Source organism: Lepisosteus oculatus, chromosome 20, assembly GCF_040954835.1.
Source record: "Lepisosteus oculatus isolate fLepOcu1 chromosome 20, fLepOcu1.hap2, whole genome shotgun sequence".
NCBI classification, from domain to species: Eukaryota; Metazoa; Chordata; class Actinopteri; order Semionotiformes; family Lepisosteidae; genus Lepisosteus; species Lepisosteus oculatus.
In genome coordinates, this window is record NC_090715.1 from 1,647,712 (window position 1) to 1,666,885 (window position 19,174).

General features: G+C 47.6%; 1 protein-coding gene across 2 annotated transcripts in view; it reads right to left on the bottom strand.

Moving 5' to 3' along the window:
- Positions 1-1,478: 1,478 nt before the first annotated feature.
- LOC107080062 (uncharacterized) overlaps positions 1,479-19,174 on the bottom strand; it is an 83,749-nt gene continuing 66,053 nt past the window's right edge. The window contains exons 4-6 of one of the 2 annotated variants that reach the window (XM_015368653.2): positions 18,453-18,563; positions 14,134-14,249; positions 1,479-1,729 (exon numbers count right to left, since the gene is read on the bottom strand). In XM_015368653.2, the coding sequence (XP_015224139.2) occupies positions 1,636-1,729; positions 14,134-14,249; positions 18,453-18,563 (321 nt within the window). In that variant the 3' untranslated portion in view covers positions 1,479-1,635. The remainder of the gene's footprint in view (positions 1,730-14,133; positions 14,250-18,452; positions 18,564-19,174) is intronic. The other variant, XM_015368651.2, reaches the window with a different exon arrangement.

A 19,174-nucleotide genomic window follows, 5' to 3' on the forward strand; every position in this document is an offset into this window, starting at 1 on the left:
AAAGACACGCTAGCCAGGTCTGACCTGCTGTTCCAAACTCTCTGTGTCCCGTCCAGGGATAGAAAGGGCACGCACTGTCAGAGCCGTCAGGCTCCTGGAATAAGATGGGACCAGCACCAGCCTACAGTATGTGGCTTTCTGCTAATTGATGGGCAGAGATTTGGAAGTCACACCTTTGGCAATTAGAGCAGCTTGTCAGGAGCTACCTGCAGGGATGAGTGATTTTTTTAATGAAAAAATGAACGATATATGTCTATACATCTCTCTCCACAAAGTATGAGAAAAAAGACTCCACCTTTTAAACAATGCACCACATTAATAATGACAACTAACTGCAGCCAAAAACCCAACTTATTTACCAAGCAGAGCATAGCCAAATGAAATAACACAGTCTCTGACCAAAGCCATAAGCACAGAGAGGTTGTGATTGGCATAGAAAACTCCAGGTCCTTAGGTATATTTCAGCACATTGCTATATTAAACATATGTCTACAGCCAAATGCACTTGGGTTCACAGCAGTTGTTTCCATCTGGTTGATGATGCTGTTTGTTAAAATATATCGAAAATGTCCTTTCCCCTGTCTTGCTTGTTCTCTGAAGCCCCTGCGGATTGTCAGTGATCCTCATCAGGCAATGGGAGAGGGTGATGGACAGAGGGTGGCAGGAGGGGGTCAGAGGCCAGCGAGGGTGACTCCTGTGTGAGATGATGGAATGGTGTTTCAGGGGCTGAGTCAGCATTCCGTGCCTGGCGGAGGAGGTGTAGGGAGCGAACTTTCCCCTCCCAGGGGTGCCATCTGCCCTCAGTGTGTCAGCACTCTCACAGGCTGGCCAGCTGCGCAGTGTGAGTGATGTGCAGAGTGTCTGCCAGCCTGCAGCTCACTTTTACAAGCAGTTTTGCAGTAGAGCAAAACAAAAAGACATCTACAACTGTTACTGATTGAGAAAATGAAACCCAGGTACAGTATCTACACATCACCTGCATGGCGAAGGGGCGTGTCACTAGTTTCACATTTGCCCCTCCCACTTCTTGCGTACCACACCCGCAGGAAAGTCACATGACCCACCGATAGGTCATGTGACCAACAGAGGGCCCATTCAGTGCAAAACAACTCATTAGCTCCATTCAGTCTCCCCTGCCTCAAGTTTCCTTTGTCATTGTTACACTATCAGTAAGAGACAAACCATAGATTAATGTTTCCCAAAATTCACAGGACACATCCAAACCCTGAAAAGCATTTATTGAAAATTCCTTCACATTATAATTTAAATCGTAAAACTAAATGCAAATGTTCCTTATGACTTACTGAAGACAATTAAGCTGATTTTGCTCATTTATAATAAAGTTTTCTTTTCTCTAGGTGTCTTGGGCTCCCACGAAGGGCCCCAGGAGATGACAGGATATCAGGGCACGACTTTGAAAACTGTCCTCTGTCAGCACTTTGAACAGCAGAGCTACTCAATTATCTCGGAATCAGACCTCAGGAGTCCGGTAATTGTTTTTATTATTATTGGCGTGTCACCAATACACAAAACCATTCGAGGCACATTTGCTGGGTTTTGGCAGGGGGCACCCGGACGGGGTGGCGGAGGCTGGGGAAACAGATGGGGCCGCTCGCTCGGAGGAGGAGACGTGTCCTAATCCGCGCTCCGCTTCCCGGCTCCGGTACCAGAGGATTCCCAGGCCTGTGAAGAGAGATCCCATCGCTCGCAGGGGCTGCCGCCGTCCTCTCTAGGCGCAGGAAAATAACACCACAGACAGACAAGAGACACGGGATACAGCACATCAGAGTGGATTACAGGGAATCAGACAGCCCACTTCCCAAAGGAAGGAATTCCTTTTGCACACTGGCTGCTTGTGGGAGGTAGGAAGAGTTGGAGATAATTGTGGAAGCAGAGGATAAGGTGGATGTATAATACAAGTTACTCATTGCGTTTTTAAATGAATACCTTCTTTGTGTCAAAAATGAAATGTCACCCGATATCCTACAGTATGTCACTTTCAGACAGTGCGGCGTGTGAGTACAGGAAGTGACACCACTGCAGCATTTCAAACATGTGGCGAACACCGAGGCTCCTGGGAGATGAGCACGACAACAGCGCAGACATCACAGCTGCAGCTGACGACGGCAACTGCCATCAACAGTTTAGAGCTCAACTTTCACCCACTGATGGAAAAGATAGACTCTAAGGGGGAATCACAGAAGCGGTACTGTTATTTATAAGGATAACGACAGCAAATGAGAGGTGGCCTTTGAGTCCACTAAGCCTATTTGGAGGTTAGAAGCTAAGGGATCTCATTTTGGAAGAAACCATTGAGTTTATCAACAGGGCTGAGCACCTTGTTCCACACTCCCACAACCCTTTGGGTAAAGAAGTGCCTCCTGTTCTCAGTTATAAAGGCACTTCCACATAGTTTCCACTTGTGTCCCCTGGTTTCGCGTGTGAGTGCTTGATCTGAAGAAGTCTGCTGGCTCGACTGGATTCTGAATTCCAAAGTAGGGAAATTGCTTGTTCATATCGCCACTCTTTTCTTTGCATCTATGATTATTTCCAATCCTGTATCTGCAGCGCCCCCTAGATGAACCACATGGAGTTTTGCGTCATGGAAGAAGTGCGTGAGACTTGTTTTAAAGTAGCGCCCAGCTGCTCTGTGCAGCCTGGCCTCTCCCAGCAGATCCTGCCTTGTCAGCCAGGCTGTCACAGGGCTGCTGGCTGAGTGACTGCTTTCTCTGACATGTGCTGACCCATGTTGAACTTTAACCCTCAGTCGGCCAACACTGTCAAACCATCAGGACCGAGGAACTCTTGTGGGACGAGCTGTTCAGGGGGGAGATCCTAAGGATGAGAGCTGTGTTGGGGTACACGTGTACATATCCCTGTGTCCTAATTCTCTGTTGTATTGCTCATAGAAGACGAAAGATATGATTAAAAGAAAATGGAAATACTATTGGGAAGGTTGCAAATTAAAAGGAGCCCAGTTGTCTCACTTAGCGTGGTTGATTGCTTGCAGCTACTTGATCCAGGTCCCCATCTAGACAGTATTTGAAGGAAGCTGGGCGATTGGTTTTAACAACATGGCTGGGAAGTCTGTGTGTTAAGTGGCACCGGTTCTCAGTTTCTGTAGTTCACCATAGTTTCCACTTGAGTCGTGTTTCATTGTTGATGCTGAAGAAGTCTGCTGGGTTGACTTTCACACGTAATTGTGACTGCAGACTAATAAGACTGAACAAGGCACCAGGTTTTCAGAGCTGTGCCACTGTGTAGAACTGGCATAGCTGTGAAAACATTTCATCGTTTATAATCTGACCTAACGATAACGACCTAAAGAAAATCAAACCGAAAGCAGAGCACAATACGTACTCACCAAGTGTAACCAATACCTGTTTATGTATCAGGTATGATCTAAAGATCCAAACCAGTTTATTTCCAGTAAAAGCAACTAGGCTCTTAAGACAGTCATAAAATCGCCTTGTCCACTGCATGAATGACCAGACTGGAAGCATTTCAATCTGTCCTCTTCAACAAGTCCGGAGTTACTTTGACTAGGGCAATTTCTCTGGTACAAGTGTAGACAGAGGGCTGATATTTAATAAGAGATTATTAGTAGCCAAGACCTCATTTACTTGTTTTAACACAACCTTTTAAGGACCTTTGCTAAATAATGGAAGATTTTAAATGGATTTAAATTACTCCAAAGTTCACTAAGGGGGAGTGCCATGGAGGCTTAACCAGGACAGCATTGTAAAGAAGCAGGAATACACAAGGCAATACACAAAAACTAGAGTCCTGTCAGGATCAGAGGTCTCCTGGTTGTTTTCCACACTGTTTTAATTGTTGGAAACAACTAGATCAACGCAGGCATTCCCTTTAATGGGGCCCTGACAAACCGAATAGAAAAGCAGTCAACCATCTCAATTTCAGTTTCAGTTTTTATGACATATCTTCATGGTTTTTCCCAAGCCAGTCAGTCTGCCTGTCTCCAGTAAAGGGCCAGTAATAAGCCCAGTCCATTGACATGGGAGCAGCACTGGGAGAATAGCATCAGACACGCTACTGGATACGGGTACTCCTGGGATAAAGCACATTGGGGAGAAAACAACAGCATATCTGCAAATCTGAGCACAGTGTTTAATGCTGCAGCTTCATTAGTGCTACATTTCCCAAAGAAACAAGAATCTAATGAAACTGCAGATCCCTACAAAAAATAACTCTATTCGCAGCTAGACAATACAAGAGTGCTTAGGTTTGTCTGTACTGTTCACTGTGACACCACAATCTGTTGTTAAAGCATTAACTGAAATTAAAAAAGTAATAATAAATATGCAAGAGGAACTTGCTTCTGTTTGTACTATGTCTTTTTGCCTTATTTTACCACTGGAAATAGTACAATTTGGTACAGATCACAAATCATTTTTAATTATTATTGTGTAGCTTCATAACAAAGGGAATCTTTGTAATAAGTCGGTTCTTTTTTTGGAATCTCACCAGAAGCCCAGAAGAGGAGGAACAGCTCATTTTTCAGCCATATATTTGCATAAATTCTAATTCTTAAAGCACACAGTGCCAAGAATGATATAGCACACAGTGAGCCGAACAGAGAGTGGGAAACAGAGAGAGAGCTCTGGTATACACACCAACCCAATGCAGTTGTAGCTCTTAAGGTAGACATGGGATTGTCTACAAGTTGCAGGGCAGAAACCATTAAGGTTACAAATCCAAGGAGTAAGTGATGCATGTTGTACAGGCAAACCCTTGGGAGGGGCTGTGTCTAGCCACCAGATCTTACTGCTGCAGTGATGCCCAGTGGAAACAGGCCTCAGCATGAGGACATATAGCAAAGCAACAAACAGCTACATCCATACGTCTGCATCTTACTGTCCATGTCTCTGAGGCTGAGCTGGAAGCTCAGCTCTGCTCTCCCAGATCCTGGCCTTTGGGGTCAGCTTTCAGTGCCGAGGGCTTTTTCTCCCCCATCTCGCTTTCTAATGCTCAACGAATGCATCAAAGGAGCCGCCGATAATAAGCTATCGTTGCTGACTGGCCTTACGCTGGGAGTGACAATATTCTGAGAATGAAACAAAGCCGTCTGGCAGCTTAACCTTGAAAAGTCAGATTCGAGGAGTGCAGCAAAAGAAAGAAAGAAAAACTGATGAGTGAATGTCAGTTTGTACCACAGGTCTCGCATACTTTTTCACTTGTGAGTTCTGTAAAAGTGTGAGGAAGCCGCCTTTAATTTTGTGAGCAGTGCTGGGTTGAGAAGGACCTGTGCACACACACGCACTGCTGGAGGTTAACAGAAATGGCTGTGGGTGTGTGCGTGGTGGAAGCCAGGGCCCCAGGGCCCGGGAGGAAAGCAAGCCCATTCCTGTGTGCCGACCCAGGGCTTTGCGTTTGATTCGGGAATCTGTGCTGAAGACCCTGCCCTACTGTGCTGTGAAACAATGCTTCTTCACAGGACTCCGATGATAAAACGTGCCGGAGAGTCCATCATCCCAAGTTTGATGAAGCCGCTGCTGCGCTTCCTGAACAAAAAGTCGATAAGCAATATGGTTTTCCTTAGAGACCCCGCGGTTAAGTCTGAGCACGCTGAAAAAGGAAAAAAAAACAGTCACCTCACGTTTCAGCGTCCAAACGTTCAAAGCGCACATTGATCTCGCAGCTCAGGTAAAAATAATTGCAGTGATAAAAGTTTTTAGAACTTGAGAAAAAAACACCCCAAAATGAAAGCATATGTACTAGTGGGATCAACACATGTGATTGCTGTTGCCTCTGAGTCATCTCAGCCAGCCAGCAGCCATATCACCCTGCAACTCGCATCTGGCAGCCCACTGAAGCTCAGCAGTGTGAGCCTGGTCAGTACCTGGATGGGAGACCTCCGGGGAAAAACTAAGGTTGCTGCTGGAAGAGGTGTTAGTGGGGCCAACAGGGGGCGCTCACCCTGTGGTCCATGTGGGTCCTAATGCCCCAGTATAGTGATGGGGACACTGTACTGTACTATACTGTACCAGAAAAGCGCTATATAAGTGTAAGCAATTATTATTAATTATTACCTGTCCTTTCAGTTTTCTTCTCCTCGCCTGCCGTTAGGAATGAAGTTGTCAATACGGGGAAACAGAGGGTTTCATTCCCAGGCAGGGGAGGGGAGGTGTGGTGATCTCCCGGCTGGGAGCAGGAGTGAGGTCGCGCAGGGAGGACAGAGCCACAGAGCCGGACCTCAGGGCTGCATGTCTCTCCCTGCACGGCGAGTGGATGAGCAGCGTCTGTCAAACTCCATGGCTCCAGCGCTGCGAGTCCTCCCAGAGCCCCTTTCCTCGGTGCCCTCACGACAACCACAGTTGTAGACTTTAAAATCCTCATGCTCACCTATGGCTTGGCACCTCAGTACCCGTCTGAACTTTAATCGCCCTACTCCCCACCTCGCAACCTCCGCTCTTCAAATTCTGCTCTCCTTACTGTCCCCCAAGCCCCTCTACATTGTATGGGTGACAGGGCCTTCTCCTGTTATGCCCCCAAGCTCTGGAACTCTCTGCCCAAGGATATCAGAGAGTCACCTTCTCTAAACTCCTTCAAATCCAGACTCAAAACCCTCTTCTTCAGAAAAGCCTTTACTCAACTGGTTCCATTCTTCACCCCTCTGCTCTTCTTAGTACCACCATCCACGGTCTCCTCTGTATATTGTAATTGTGTTTTATCTTGTGTATTCTTCTTATTTATTGTTGTTGTCATCCTGTAAAGCGCTCTGAGAAGCCACCTTTAAAGGCGCTATATAAAATAAAGTTTATTATTATTATTATTATTATTATTATTATTATTATTATTACACCAGCAGTTCCTGGCAGCGCCCAGCTGGGCAGAACGTTGTGATGTTACATCCTGTGCCTGAATCACTTCTTGCCTGCTGACCAGTCTCTTCTTATCAAAAAACTGACTCATTAAAGTAGAGAATTCCATGGCGAAAAAGACCCCTTTTGCATTTAGCACTTGGATCCTTTTCAGTTTTTGCCCGTTACCTACATCACCAGGACCCCTCTCGATGAAGGAGGAGAGACTGATTAAACTCCACCTCTGCCTCTGCACATTTGCCCAGGAGAACAGTAGTGAGCATGAAATAGGCAGCACCAGCACGGAGCGCCGGCACTTCATGAAAACCCGAAGAGACAGAAGACACTGTGCAGAGTGAATGGCGTGCCCGCCTCCCACAGAGAAGGAACACAGCCCGATTCCACTGAAAACCGCTCGGCTAAACTACCGAGCCTCGGCCATGCGTGTAAAAAACAGAAAGCCCTCAGGTCTGCATGCGGAGCACTTGAGGAGATTTTACACTGGGCTGGAAATGAGCATCCGCTTGCTGTCGGGACAGAAGAGTCACCAGCTCGATTGCCGGGACAGGGAGTGAGGAAACAGGGTCCCGAAAGCCTGCCCCGGTGGGGTATTTAAATGTGTGCCCAGCCGGCAGTCAGAAAGAGACACAGAGGGTGAGAGGGAGGGAATGGCTCCAGGCTTTACAGAATGAGCTGTAAATGATAATAATAATAATAATCTCGGCCTGCAGACCACTTTATTTTCCCCTCTATCTAAAGGGTGTCACAGGACGAGAGATAAAGAACCAGAAGAGTTCTTCAAGTGAGTTGGAAGGTGACAAAATTTGCACTGATGAATGTTGACAAGCTGAATAAAATCGCTACACAGCTTCGCGTAGGTCAAGAAACTACATTGTCTCCCTGAGCCACAGTGACAGCCAGGTGACAGAGATTAATAGCTCTGTATTGACTGAGCAACTTCCAGTTCCTTATCTTTGTCAAGTCAAGGCTCCGTCCAGGAGCTGAGAGTGTTATTAGAGTTATAATTGCAAAGGCATTTAAAGGGTTTCCCCTTAAGGGACCACAAAATCCAATAAACCTTTCATAAAACCACAAGCATTCAAGTACAAACCTATTGTCTCGCAGACAGCTCTGCTCTCGGCTACAGCATGTGGAAAGCCTTGAAGTCACATACATTGAATAATGAGTGATTTATGGAGTTGCTTTCGAATCCAGATCAGTTGTTTTATTAAAAATATATGAAGGAATGTTTTAAATATGAGTGTGCTCTGCTAGCTTTTGTCTTGCTCAAACGCTCTCCCTGTGTGTGTGTGTATGTGTTTGTGTGTGTGCGTTATGTTTGTGTGTGTGTCTCAGGGCGCGTGCTCAGGATAGGAGTTCTTGCCATCTTTCAGATTCATTGTAGGGGAGGGAGTGCTGAATATGCAGGACTAATTTAAGAGTCTAATTCAATTTCGGGGGAAATTCAGCTTTGTCTTTCTCGGTAGTGCAGACAGGGGTCATGTGCTCAATGTCAGCACCATCTGAAGTGAGATCTTTAACCCTCTCCTGCCCGGAGAGCCCTTAACCCACACACCCCTCAGTGCTCATGTTGCCCATTGATAACCTCGCTGGCTGGCCAGCCCCTGTTCTAATTCTGACCCTCATCCCTCTCCCTGCCCATCTGAAATAATATTAGTGTTCTGCTGATGTGAGTCATGTCCAAGCTCTTCCTTGGGCCCCCTGATTTAGGTGTTATTGTCCAGGGCGACTGCGATCCCACAGTTGAGTACGACTTGTTTGTGATGTATAACAGTTCACCAGCACTGTTGTGCGTAACACCCTATTAGCCCATGCATGGAAAAAAAAAACGTGTATTTTTTAATTTCCTTTGGAACAAAATGTCATTATTCAATGAAAAAGATATTTAATAGTTCTCTGAAGCCATAAAATTAAATTGAACAGTGCAGTGTGACACCATTAGGTTTATATATTGAGAGAAGTTTTCCATTTATATATACATTGAGCAATTCGCTTTTTCTACAAGCTGATGAGACTGTTAAAGTTTTTCCATAGGTTCCAGAATTTACTGCGGGCTTTATGTTTCATCGGAATATAAATCCCCCTTTTGCCATCCAATTCAAAACCTCCTTACAAATTACGTATTGATTTATATAAAGATGATCAAAGAAGAGCCCTTTAGAGATTCCTCTCTCCCGCCGAAGTGCTTCACTTCAGGGAGACGGTGATGGGCCTGATCTGCTGTTGCTTTATTAAGAGCTCAAAGGGGAAGAATGCAACATGGATCACGCGATGCCAAGCATCTCTCACGGCTGCCCCGACTCCATCTCGATCAAAAAGCTCCGCCAGGTTCGTCCGGCAAGTGATCCGAGCTTTACCATCTTTCTTTACTCTGTAACGACCACACTTGCACAGCTGCAGAATCAGTCCTGCTCAGAGGGGAGAACAACCACAGAGCAGTAATTTAATAAGTTCTAACAGAGAGGCGGGAGCTGGCGTGTAGCACTGTTGTAATGAGCCTGTTCCTCCCCTGCTGCCCCACAGTCAGACAGAGAGGGCCCGCAGAGAGCTGACTTTCTGCAGCACAGTTCACATTAAATCCAATCAAACTCGCATCAGCTGTGTGTATACAGATGACAGGAAGGTGATTGATCTTGCGATAGCTTTATTGTTTTGCTTGGACTAGCAACACTCTGATAAATGCATTGCTTTGTCACTTAAACAGAAAGCTAAGTGCCAGGGACTGTAGAGCAACCACAAACCAAATTAACCCTTTGCAGGTGGACCAAACAGTGCTGGACACTTCCGCCCCACAGAGGAAGAGACCCAGAGCAATCCCAACACTCTGCAACTGTCACAGACCCAGTGAGAGAATACAGCAGGAAGGTGAGAGTGTCCCAGGACAGAACACGCTCGTTCTTAAAATAAACTGTCCTGAACACAGACGCCCTTCTTGTACATGCCTCTGAGCCCGAGAGGGGTGCCAAGCACATGTGAGTAGAAATCAGATGAAAACATCCTCTCCATTAAGTGATGCATCGGTTTCCAGTGCCGTTAATATTCTTGTGCTCTTAGGAAACACTCAAGCAGGCTTTAATGTACTGAGAAGTTTCGTGTTTCTGTAGCCTCAATGCATTTTCTTTTATTTTTCCAAATGTATTGTACATGCTATTCCATTCTACACAACTGGATTATACTCTACCATTATGTTGCACTATTAAACCAGAATATACTCCACTGCATTGCATTGCTTCTACCACTTTACAGTGACATGCCTATTAAATAGACACAGGGACTGGTGGTGTTGTAACTGAGACAGCCTGACCTCAGACAGCAGACCCAGCGCACTGGCCCTGAGGTAAGCTGACTGGAAGTGTGACAAACAGGTGTGCTTCAGCCTCCTCCTGCATGAAGAAACAGAGTGTGGCGCAGTGTGGCGCCCCGCATGGGCTCGGCCCGCGAGCACGCCTCCCCGGACGCGCACAATCAAATTGTCTCCAGCGTTCAAAGTGTTGTTGTTTTTTTTTCCAAAGCACAGCACCTGTCACATCTCGTCTCGTCTCCACAACTTCGCAGCTATGAAAGTCATAAGCGCCTGTGCAGATGGGGGCCGGCAGTCGGCTGAGAGGGTGATGGATGCTTTGTCACTCGTCAGCTCCTTGGCTCAGCGCAGCCAGCGTCTCTCCGCAGGCCCTGAGCACGCCTGGCCTCTGCTGACCCCCTGAGAGGGCAGGCTGGACAGAGGGTATGGTGCACATCTGTCGAGCTCACCTGGGGCCATGCGGAGGGGCAGGAGGAGTACAACAGGGGGCTGACAATACAGCAGGAACGCAGACATAGCAAAGAGCAGGCAGCAGGTCTCCCTAGCCTTAAATGCAGTGTCTGTTCTACTGCTGCCGGGCTTCCCTGTCCTAATCCCACAAATTCATTAAGAACCTAGAATCCTTCCAGACTCTCAGAACTCTCCATCCATCAGCCTATCCTTCAGAGATCAGAATAATTCCCAGTCAATCGAGGTCCCAGGAAATGCCAGCAAATTTAAAGCACAGGAATGTGGGGACGATTTCAAAATAAAGGATGTGACTGTGCTGCTTACAAAATAGCCTTCAGCTCTCCTTCCTCTAGAACGAAGCCCAGGCTGTTCAGCTCACTTGAGTTAAACCTCATCGTTCCAAAGAAAATGAACACCAAAGTGGAACTATGTCTGATCTTTATTTTGGAGGAGGTAGGAACAGGTGAGCACTGTACAACACCTATCCCACAGAGCATGTGTTCCTGAGGAGCTGGACAATAATAATAATGATAATTGCTTACACTTATATAGCGCTTTTCTGGACACTCCACTCAAAGCACTTTACAGGTAATGGGGATCCCTTCCACCACCACCAATGTGCAGCCCCACCTGGATGATGCGACGGCAGCCATAGTGCGCCAGAACGCTCACCACACATCAGCTATCAGTGGGGAGGAGAGCAAAGGAATAAAACCAATTTATAGAGGGGGATTGTTAGGAGGCCATGATTGATAAAAGCCAATGGGGAAATTTGGCCAGGATGCCGGGGTACACCCCTACTCTTTTCGAGAAACACCCTGGGATTTTTAATGACCACAGAGAGTCAGGACCTCAGTTTTATGTCTCATCCGAAGGACGGCGCCTGTTTACAGTATAGTGTCCCCGTCACTACACTGGGGCATTAGGACCCACATGAGCCGCAGGGTGAGCACCCCCTGCTGGCCCCACTAACACCTCTTCCAGCAGCAACCTTCGTTTTTCCCAGGAGGTCTCCCATCCAGGTACTGACCAGGCTCACACCTGCTGAGCTCCAGTGGGTTGCCAGTTGTGAGTTGCAGGGTGATATGGCTGCTGGCGATCTTATCAACAATCTTATCCTGTTGGGAACTGGCAAATTAAAAACCTCCATCAGAGTCAGTTCAGCGGCTGTTTTCTGACTTTGCTGTGCACACCACTTCCTGGAAGGCCAGGGGTGTGTGGGGGGAATTCAGATCTGAAGAGTTCCAGACCAGCAGAAATAGACTGAGATGTCTTCCTCTGCGTTACTCTGCAGTCCAGCATTTTCCTGAGTAAAACTGTGACGTGAAGTAACTCAGCTGCCCCAGAGCAGTGGATCAAGAACAGCCTTCGAACCTACTTCAGCACGTGCAGCTGAACAAGAGTCTCTCACAGACTCGTTCTCAATTCAGTGCTTGGAAACACCAGCAGTCTTGCAGCCTGCTCTGCGTTAGCTCATAAAGTGGGATTTTTGGAGGACAATAAGGACATTCCCTCGGACACAACAGGTTTTAAAAATGAAGTGGCAGTGACCTCTGTTTGGATCAGGATCTCTGGTATTTAGTTCTGAGGACATGGACAAAACAGCTCACCATTCCTTGCTCTCTCTGCTCTGCAGCAAGAGCTAATTCACTCACAGCTGACACAAGTGCAAAAGACAGGAAGCAGGAGGTCCTTTAGACAACCCAGCTGCAGTGCCCAGCTGTGCAGGGCAGTGTGGGGAGTGTGTGAAGGAAGGGGTTGGCACAGTGATTAGTGCAAACTGCTGATCGGGCTTCTTCTAGGGAAGAATTGCACTAAGCGACTGGTCAAAGAGTCCATTGGGAAATGAGGGCAGGTTTCTGAATTTGATTTGACCTTTTTCAGATGGATGAGCAACCAGATCACAACCAGGCATTTAGACAGATCATCAAAGCTTCAGAAAACAGTGAAACATCTTGTTTCAGGCGCACAAGGCGCTATTACAAAAGCCTGCTACTTCAATTAATAAAGCACTAGCACACACCAAACCAGCTTTTCTGAAGAGGGCATTTCACAGTTTGTGGATACAGGAGGTTATCTGGCTGGGAGCTGCAATCTTTTCTGCCTAAATCAACAATCTGTAATCCAAATATTGAGTGCAGCCCCTGACTTCACTGACAGGCTCAGAGGAATACTGTCACAGGCACGGAGCAACAGTTTAGGACTGAGAATAATGGGTAAAGCTTGCCACGGATGAAAACAACAGTTTGATTCTTGTAACAGAGTTCTACAAAGCTTGCAGCCTCTCTCTACATTATGTTTCATGGGATTAATGAGAAATACAAGACAGCTCGTGCTCTCTGAGAAAGCATGAAATCAGAAATGACAGTGTGCAAGTCAAGTGGTTTAGTTAATTAAATCAGTTAATTTAAATCAATAAATTGCCATTGTACTGTACGCTGAGTGACTGCAGTGGAATTTACTATCCCAGCTCTTGTCAATCACATACGAGCCCGCAGCAGTGTTGACTTCTTAATTTAGTTCTGATATGTTCTCCACTGCAGCCAGAAGCAAGGAATTTACAGACCCGGTGTTACTAGCACATGAATGTTCTGAGTGAATTCTGAAAGAGTAAAGCAATAAACTGGAGAAGACGCCCATTAGAAAACCGCCTTGCTGGAACAGTTCGTGAAGCAGCATCCTGAACTGGAGCTCAGTGCAATGGGAGCTGTACTGTAGGTGTAGACCGGCACGCTGATCAGCTCAGAGGCTGAACCAGGAGCTGTGCAGCACCTGCCAAATGGCCAAATGACACAGACAGTGCCCACCACGCTAATTCCAACTCGCGCGTCTACACTTCTGTCTCGGATCTCCTTTCAATGGCATGCCTGCAGCAGGAAACCTCTGAGCCCCTGCACCCTCTTGCCCACTGGTGGGAAGCTGCAGGGCAGCGGCAGGGGTCCAGGTGAAGGCCTGGCCTCATTCCTCTCAAACCTGGACTCCCACAGCTAAACATTTCATCCATCCATCTTCTTATCACTTTATTACCAATAAGGGCTCATGGGGGAACAGGAGCCTATCCTGGCAAGCAATCGGCCAGTCTATCGCAGGGCAGACACAAACACAAACAGTCAGGAATCGAACCCAGGGCCACAACGCTGCAAGGCAGCAATGCTAACCACTGTGGCACATGCTTAACATTCTAAGTCATAAATAACGTATTCGTCCCAGAAGACATGCAAAACAGTGTCTGTATCAGGAAAGGGCTTCATTGCCATACCTGCAAGTCAGGATCTGTTTGCTGGCGTGCCATCTAGAGCTGAATGAAATAACAACAGACACACAGCTACACACACAGCACCACGTACTGTCGTGAGGCAGTGCCAGGCAGGACGACCATGGGAGCACAGCAACCTTTCTACGGGTGACGAACCTCTCTGGCCCCTGGGACTTCCGAGACATGAGCATACTAGGACCCAAGTACTTAGAAACTTTGCAAAAAAGATAGATAATGGCAAGAATGTGGCTTTCGGAAACAAGGATCTTTGGAAATCGCCTAACCTGCTTGCAGAAAGTGGTGATCGGGGATGGTTCTCCCTGATATCCTGACGCCTTGGCCGCATTGCCACTCTGGTGCCTGTCATGCTGTAAGATCGCTCCACTCGGTGAGGACAGACCTGCGAGACAGACAGACACAGCGGCCAGCTCGCACCTGCGCTCTTGGGCTTTCAGGCTCATTGGCCCCAGTCATCATGATACAAAGCTGCCTTTGCTACTACCAGATGAGCTCCCTCGTTCAATTTAATTAGCCTGCCTTTACTGCAACATGCCCATCCATAACCTGGTAATTAACTGTAATGAATGGCACAATTGGAGGGCAAGAGGTGGCGCAGCACGGAGAATGATAAGGAGGGAGGAGAGGGCAAAGACAGGGGAGGGAGGGAGGAGACGGAGAGAATGGGACGGACAGGAGAGAGAGGAGAGGGGAGAAAGAAGAGAGAAGATAGAGAGAGAGAAGAGAAGAGACAGGAGACAGAGGGACCATGGAGGAGATGGAGAGAGGAGAGAGGAGGACCAGACAGCACAGAGAGAGGGATGGACAGGAGAGTGAGGGACAGACAGGAGAGAAGAGAGAGGAGATGGAGAGAGAGTGACAGACAGGAGAGAGAGGGATGGACAGGAGAGAAGAGAGAGGAGAGGGACAGAAAGGAAAGATGAGACAGGAGCGATGGGACAGACAGGAGAGGGGAGAGGGGGAGAAGAATAGAAAAAGAAAACAGAATCAATATCCAGAAAGACTTAAATATGCATCTGGCATTTTGTGGAGAGTCAGGGCACCAACACAGTGACCTTACTCACATGTTTAAGCCAATTAACAGCTGCGGAACGGTGCTGTTCATGTGAGTAACAGCTCACTGTCACCAGCTGATGATGGCTCTAATAAACAGCACATTTTACAGGAAACAGCACGGATGTGCCATCTATTATCCAAGCAGCGGCGTTCCCGAGTTATTACAATTTAATTATAAATGAAGTTCAACACTGTTTATTGCGGTGTTCACACAGAAGGAAACGGTCTAATCAGCTGTCTGCCGGGACGTGTCCGATGTGGTAATTGTTACTGTGTGTAAACTGTCTGTTTCCCTACTGCTGCAGAATGATCCTGCCCTGCTCTGTGTAGAGATTCCCTGGACGCACAGGCAGGGCTGCTGGCCTTTCTGGCCCCTGCCCTCGGACTGGGACATGAGGGGGCCTGCTGGTCTTGCCTCCCTACAGTGTGGCAGGGTGCTCTCAGGACAGCAGGAGAGATTGTGTTCCATCCCCAGAGGCCCGACAGCCTGTGGAGCCCCGCGGGTCAGTACCCTCATTAGAAAAAGGACCTGTTGGGTGGTAGAGCAGGGGGCTGGCCTTTTATTAATGACCATCTGCACACCAGGGGGAGTCACGCAAGGGGAAGTCAGACAAAGCTCTGCCCTTCTGCAGCCTTTCCAGGGCCAGACAGGCTCCGACTGGTCAAGCCTGCAGTCCAAGCACAGCGGTTTCTCAGCCCAGGCTTATGTCACAGGCTTCTCGTTTCTTGCCACTTGAGCTCGTAATGTGTTGAATGAAGCTTTTTGCAGATGACTTGAAATGAAAACATGCACACCTGGCTTGTAGCTTTTCCAGGACGACAGGAGGTCTTAATAAACAAATTAACGTACTAAATTGATCAAAGACCTGTTTTTTTGTGTTTTGATGATTGAAGACTGAAGCTCAGCTCACACATGGTGATTATCAGTCCCATTAACCTTTGGAATTTTTAGCAGCTTTGGTTAAAATTTAATCTAGTGCTAATTGCCCATTCCTTTTTACGTCATATGGCAATTTTCAAGTCACATTTTGAACTCTGGCATTGTCTGTCCTTTTTAATCACATGCAAATTGACCATGTAGGTCACCCATAAAGTCTGTCTAGGACATATGCTGCTTCGCCACAGACCATCACTGTACCTCTACAGCTTTCCCTCATCTGCATAGCCTCCTGGATAGACTCTCAGTAGGCTGAGCCCTGATTCAGGTGTTGCAGGTTAAGCCTGTGTCATTCACTAGCCAGCTGTGACTGGGATCCCCCCAGTGGTGGTGCACTGGTGCCACTGAGGGTAGGGTGGGATTAGTCATACAGGACTCTCCCAGTTATCAGTGAGAGTGCCCCCTGCAGCCTTCCAGGCACTTGCAGACTTGTGGTGCTGGTGGTGAGGACCATGCCTCTCCTCCAATCAGTACCGAACCTCCTGTATGGGGCGGTGATGCCTGTGAAGTGTCAACAGATGATCGGCTCGACTGGGGGACGGGGCCGGAGGAGTCTGTCTGCACTTCCTCATGTGCGCTGACGGGGTTCGGAGCTATGAGCTGAGACGTGAAAAACACACAACTGCCCGTTCCAGATTGGGTCAATATGTTAAAAACTGTTGGCGGTTCTAAATGTAAATCAGCCACTGTAACACAGACAGACATGGCATCCTCACCAACAGACAGAGGTGGAGAGGGGGGACAGATTCTCTAACATTCTGAAGCTGGCAGTATCAGCTATATTATCAACCACTAGAAAATCCTTCAATCTGTTTTTAAAGTTTAAAATGTACTTTCCACAGTCAGGTAGACTCATACTGAGGCATGAATTGTAAGGATAATTTTATTGTAAGAAGGCAGCATATTTACTGCAGGGAAGAACTTAAACTGCTGTTGTAGGATTCATCAATGATAATGAACTAATGAAAGTGTGCCAATTGCATTACAGAGCATTTGTTTTCTGGCCTCGTTCACCTAATGTTTTCATAGTAAGAGAAAATTCAATTACACCCGTTAAAGCCATCAGCAAATCCATACTGCTCGGCTTTCTCAAGTCATGAAGCTCTGCGAACTGAATGTCAACAGATTCACACTGCCAGTCGGTGCCAAGAGCATTCACTTATCAGTAATGCAGATGGCTCTTTATAGATGTGACCACACTGCAGTGGAAGAGGCTATAAGGTAGGACATCTCACAATCACCTTTGTAAAGAGTTAGGGCTGGGGTTGGGCTAGCGTTAATCCTAATCCCAGCTCTAACCTCAACTTGAGCCATAGAGTCAAATCTTACCCTTTGTCCAAAGCAAAATAAACACCAGCCTTAACTCAAACTCACTTCAACCTTTAAAGTCTAGCCCAACAGTGAATCTAATTAAAACTGAGAGGAATTTAACCAATGAGAATATTTTACACAACGGTGGCCTGTTCCAGGCCCTTGTGTTAAGAAAGCTTAAGATACGTACCTGAAGATTGTCATCAGACTGCAATGTGCTGAAATAATATGGCTCTTTTCTGCCTTAATAATGACATCTGAAGTGTAGAGGGGTTTTATGAGGGAGCGTTTTGTTGTGGTGGGTCATGATGACTTAGAATGTCCTTCTTTTGGAAGAAGACAAAAGAAGTAAGATGAAAGAGGATGCGAGAGGGAGGTGAGCAGGGATGTCTTAGTAAGAGCAGTGAAAACCAGAAAGCCTGGTTATATCAGCTGTGCTCATATCTGTTCTTCTTGTTCATGAATATAAAAATCTTCCCACAGAAGTGAGCAGCTCTGCTGGCAGCCAGCCTGTCCTCAAGGAGCTCTCTGCAGGGCTCTCCTGCCAGACACCGGCTGGTCTGTGCAAGGGATCAGCTGGCTGCGCCGTTCTCCTGCCAATCCGGCCTGCCGCCGAGGCTGCAAGCGAAACTGGGACAGAGCCTGCCTGGGCTTGGCTGCCCCCCCCGCGCAAGCTGCCCCGCCTGGGGTGCGGTGTGAGACCTGGGGCCTGGGGGGATCTGGGAGAGACGCCAGCAGCTCAAGCAGTTGCTCAGCACGCTGAACCCCGCTGCACCGTCTGTCCCCGGCACACTGCATCGCCCCCAGCCACTCGCACTGGTTTAAAAAAGGCCAAAGAGTGTGAATGACTCAGATAATACAGTGGGAATGGGCTCGACCTGACCTGTGACCTGTCACTGATGTGCCACTCACAGTGCAACTGAGCCCCTGTGTCCAAACAGGAGGCACCAGTGTCCAGCACAGCCCTGTGCCCCTGAAGTGCAGCACTAATTCAATACAACAGCTTTATCTGTCCATCCATCCCCTACCAGCAAACTGGAGCCCATCCTCGAAGTCCATGCCTCCAGATCAAATCATATTTGATTAATACTTGAAAAGGAAGGTTTTTTCCTTTGCAGATCCAAACTGTAGAATTGTGTCTGAGTCCTGACTGTCCCCTTACGTTGCAGGGCTCAGAACTTCCTGTGTGGTCGGGCGACCAGTTTGCAGCCCCTCCCCACAACGCTGCTCGTTTTTCCAGCCGGATCGCCCTCTCCCTCTCCCTGCACCAGCAGCTCTCACCTTGGTCAGCTCCTTGCGCTGGTGGCACAGCCGGATGTCAGCCTGGCTCTGGAGCAGGCGCAGTCTCTGGCCGGACCATGTGGTGTGGAGCCCCGCCTCCCTGGAGCTGACCTGGACGCAGAGGGAGGAGCAGTGAGCAAGGGGGCGGAGCAACGGGATCCAAAACACATGGCCTGCAAATCGGCTGCAAAAAGCTGGGTTGTCCCCTGAACACTGTAAGTCAGTCACTAAGGAACAGAAACACAAACTCCAGTTTATCATTTACAAAACCTGGTAGTACCTACAGGGGGTTTGGTTTCTCTACACACCAGTAAAGAACCCTCTTACCCCAAACCCGAACAAAACAGCTTTGCAATGATTTGGGGGATCTGTCCAAAGTCCCATCTAGACTTGAACCTGACCTGAGCTTCTGTGCTTATTTGTCCTCTGTCTGGTCCACAGCTCTGCTCATTTCCAAACCCGAGATCAACAATGTTTGTAATGCACAATGTTTACTTATTGCCCTGGTTCTCTGTGCTTCACAAACAAACAGCCTCAGCTGATCGCAGCGAATTTTCCAAAGCTGTCGTTTCCAGCGCACCTTGTAGAAGACGCAGCAGTGGAATTTACAGTATGGTTATAAATAGAAAGACGAGTTATGTGGGGTGCCCTGTGCTTGGTAGTGTTCACTCAGAGCAGCTGCTGTAAGATGATTAGGTGGCTGCAGTGAGAACGCAGCCAGG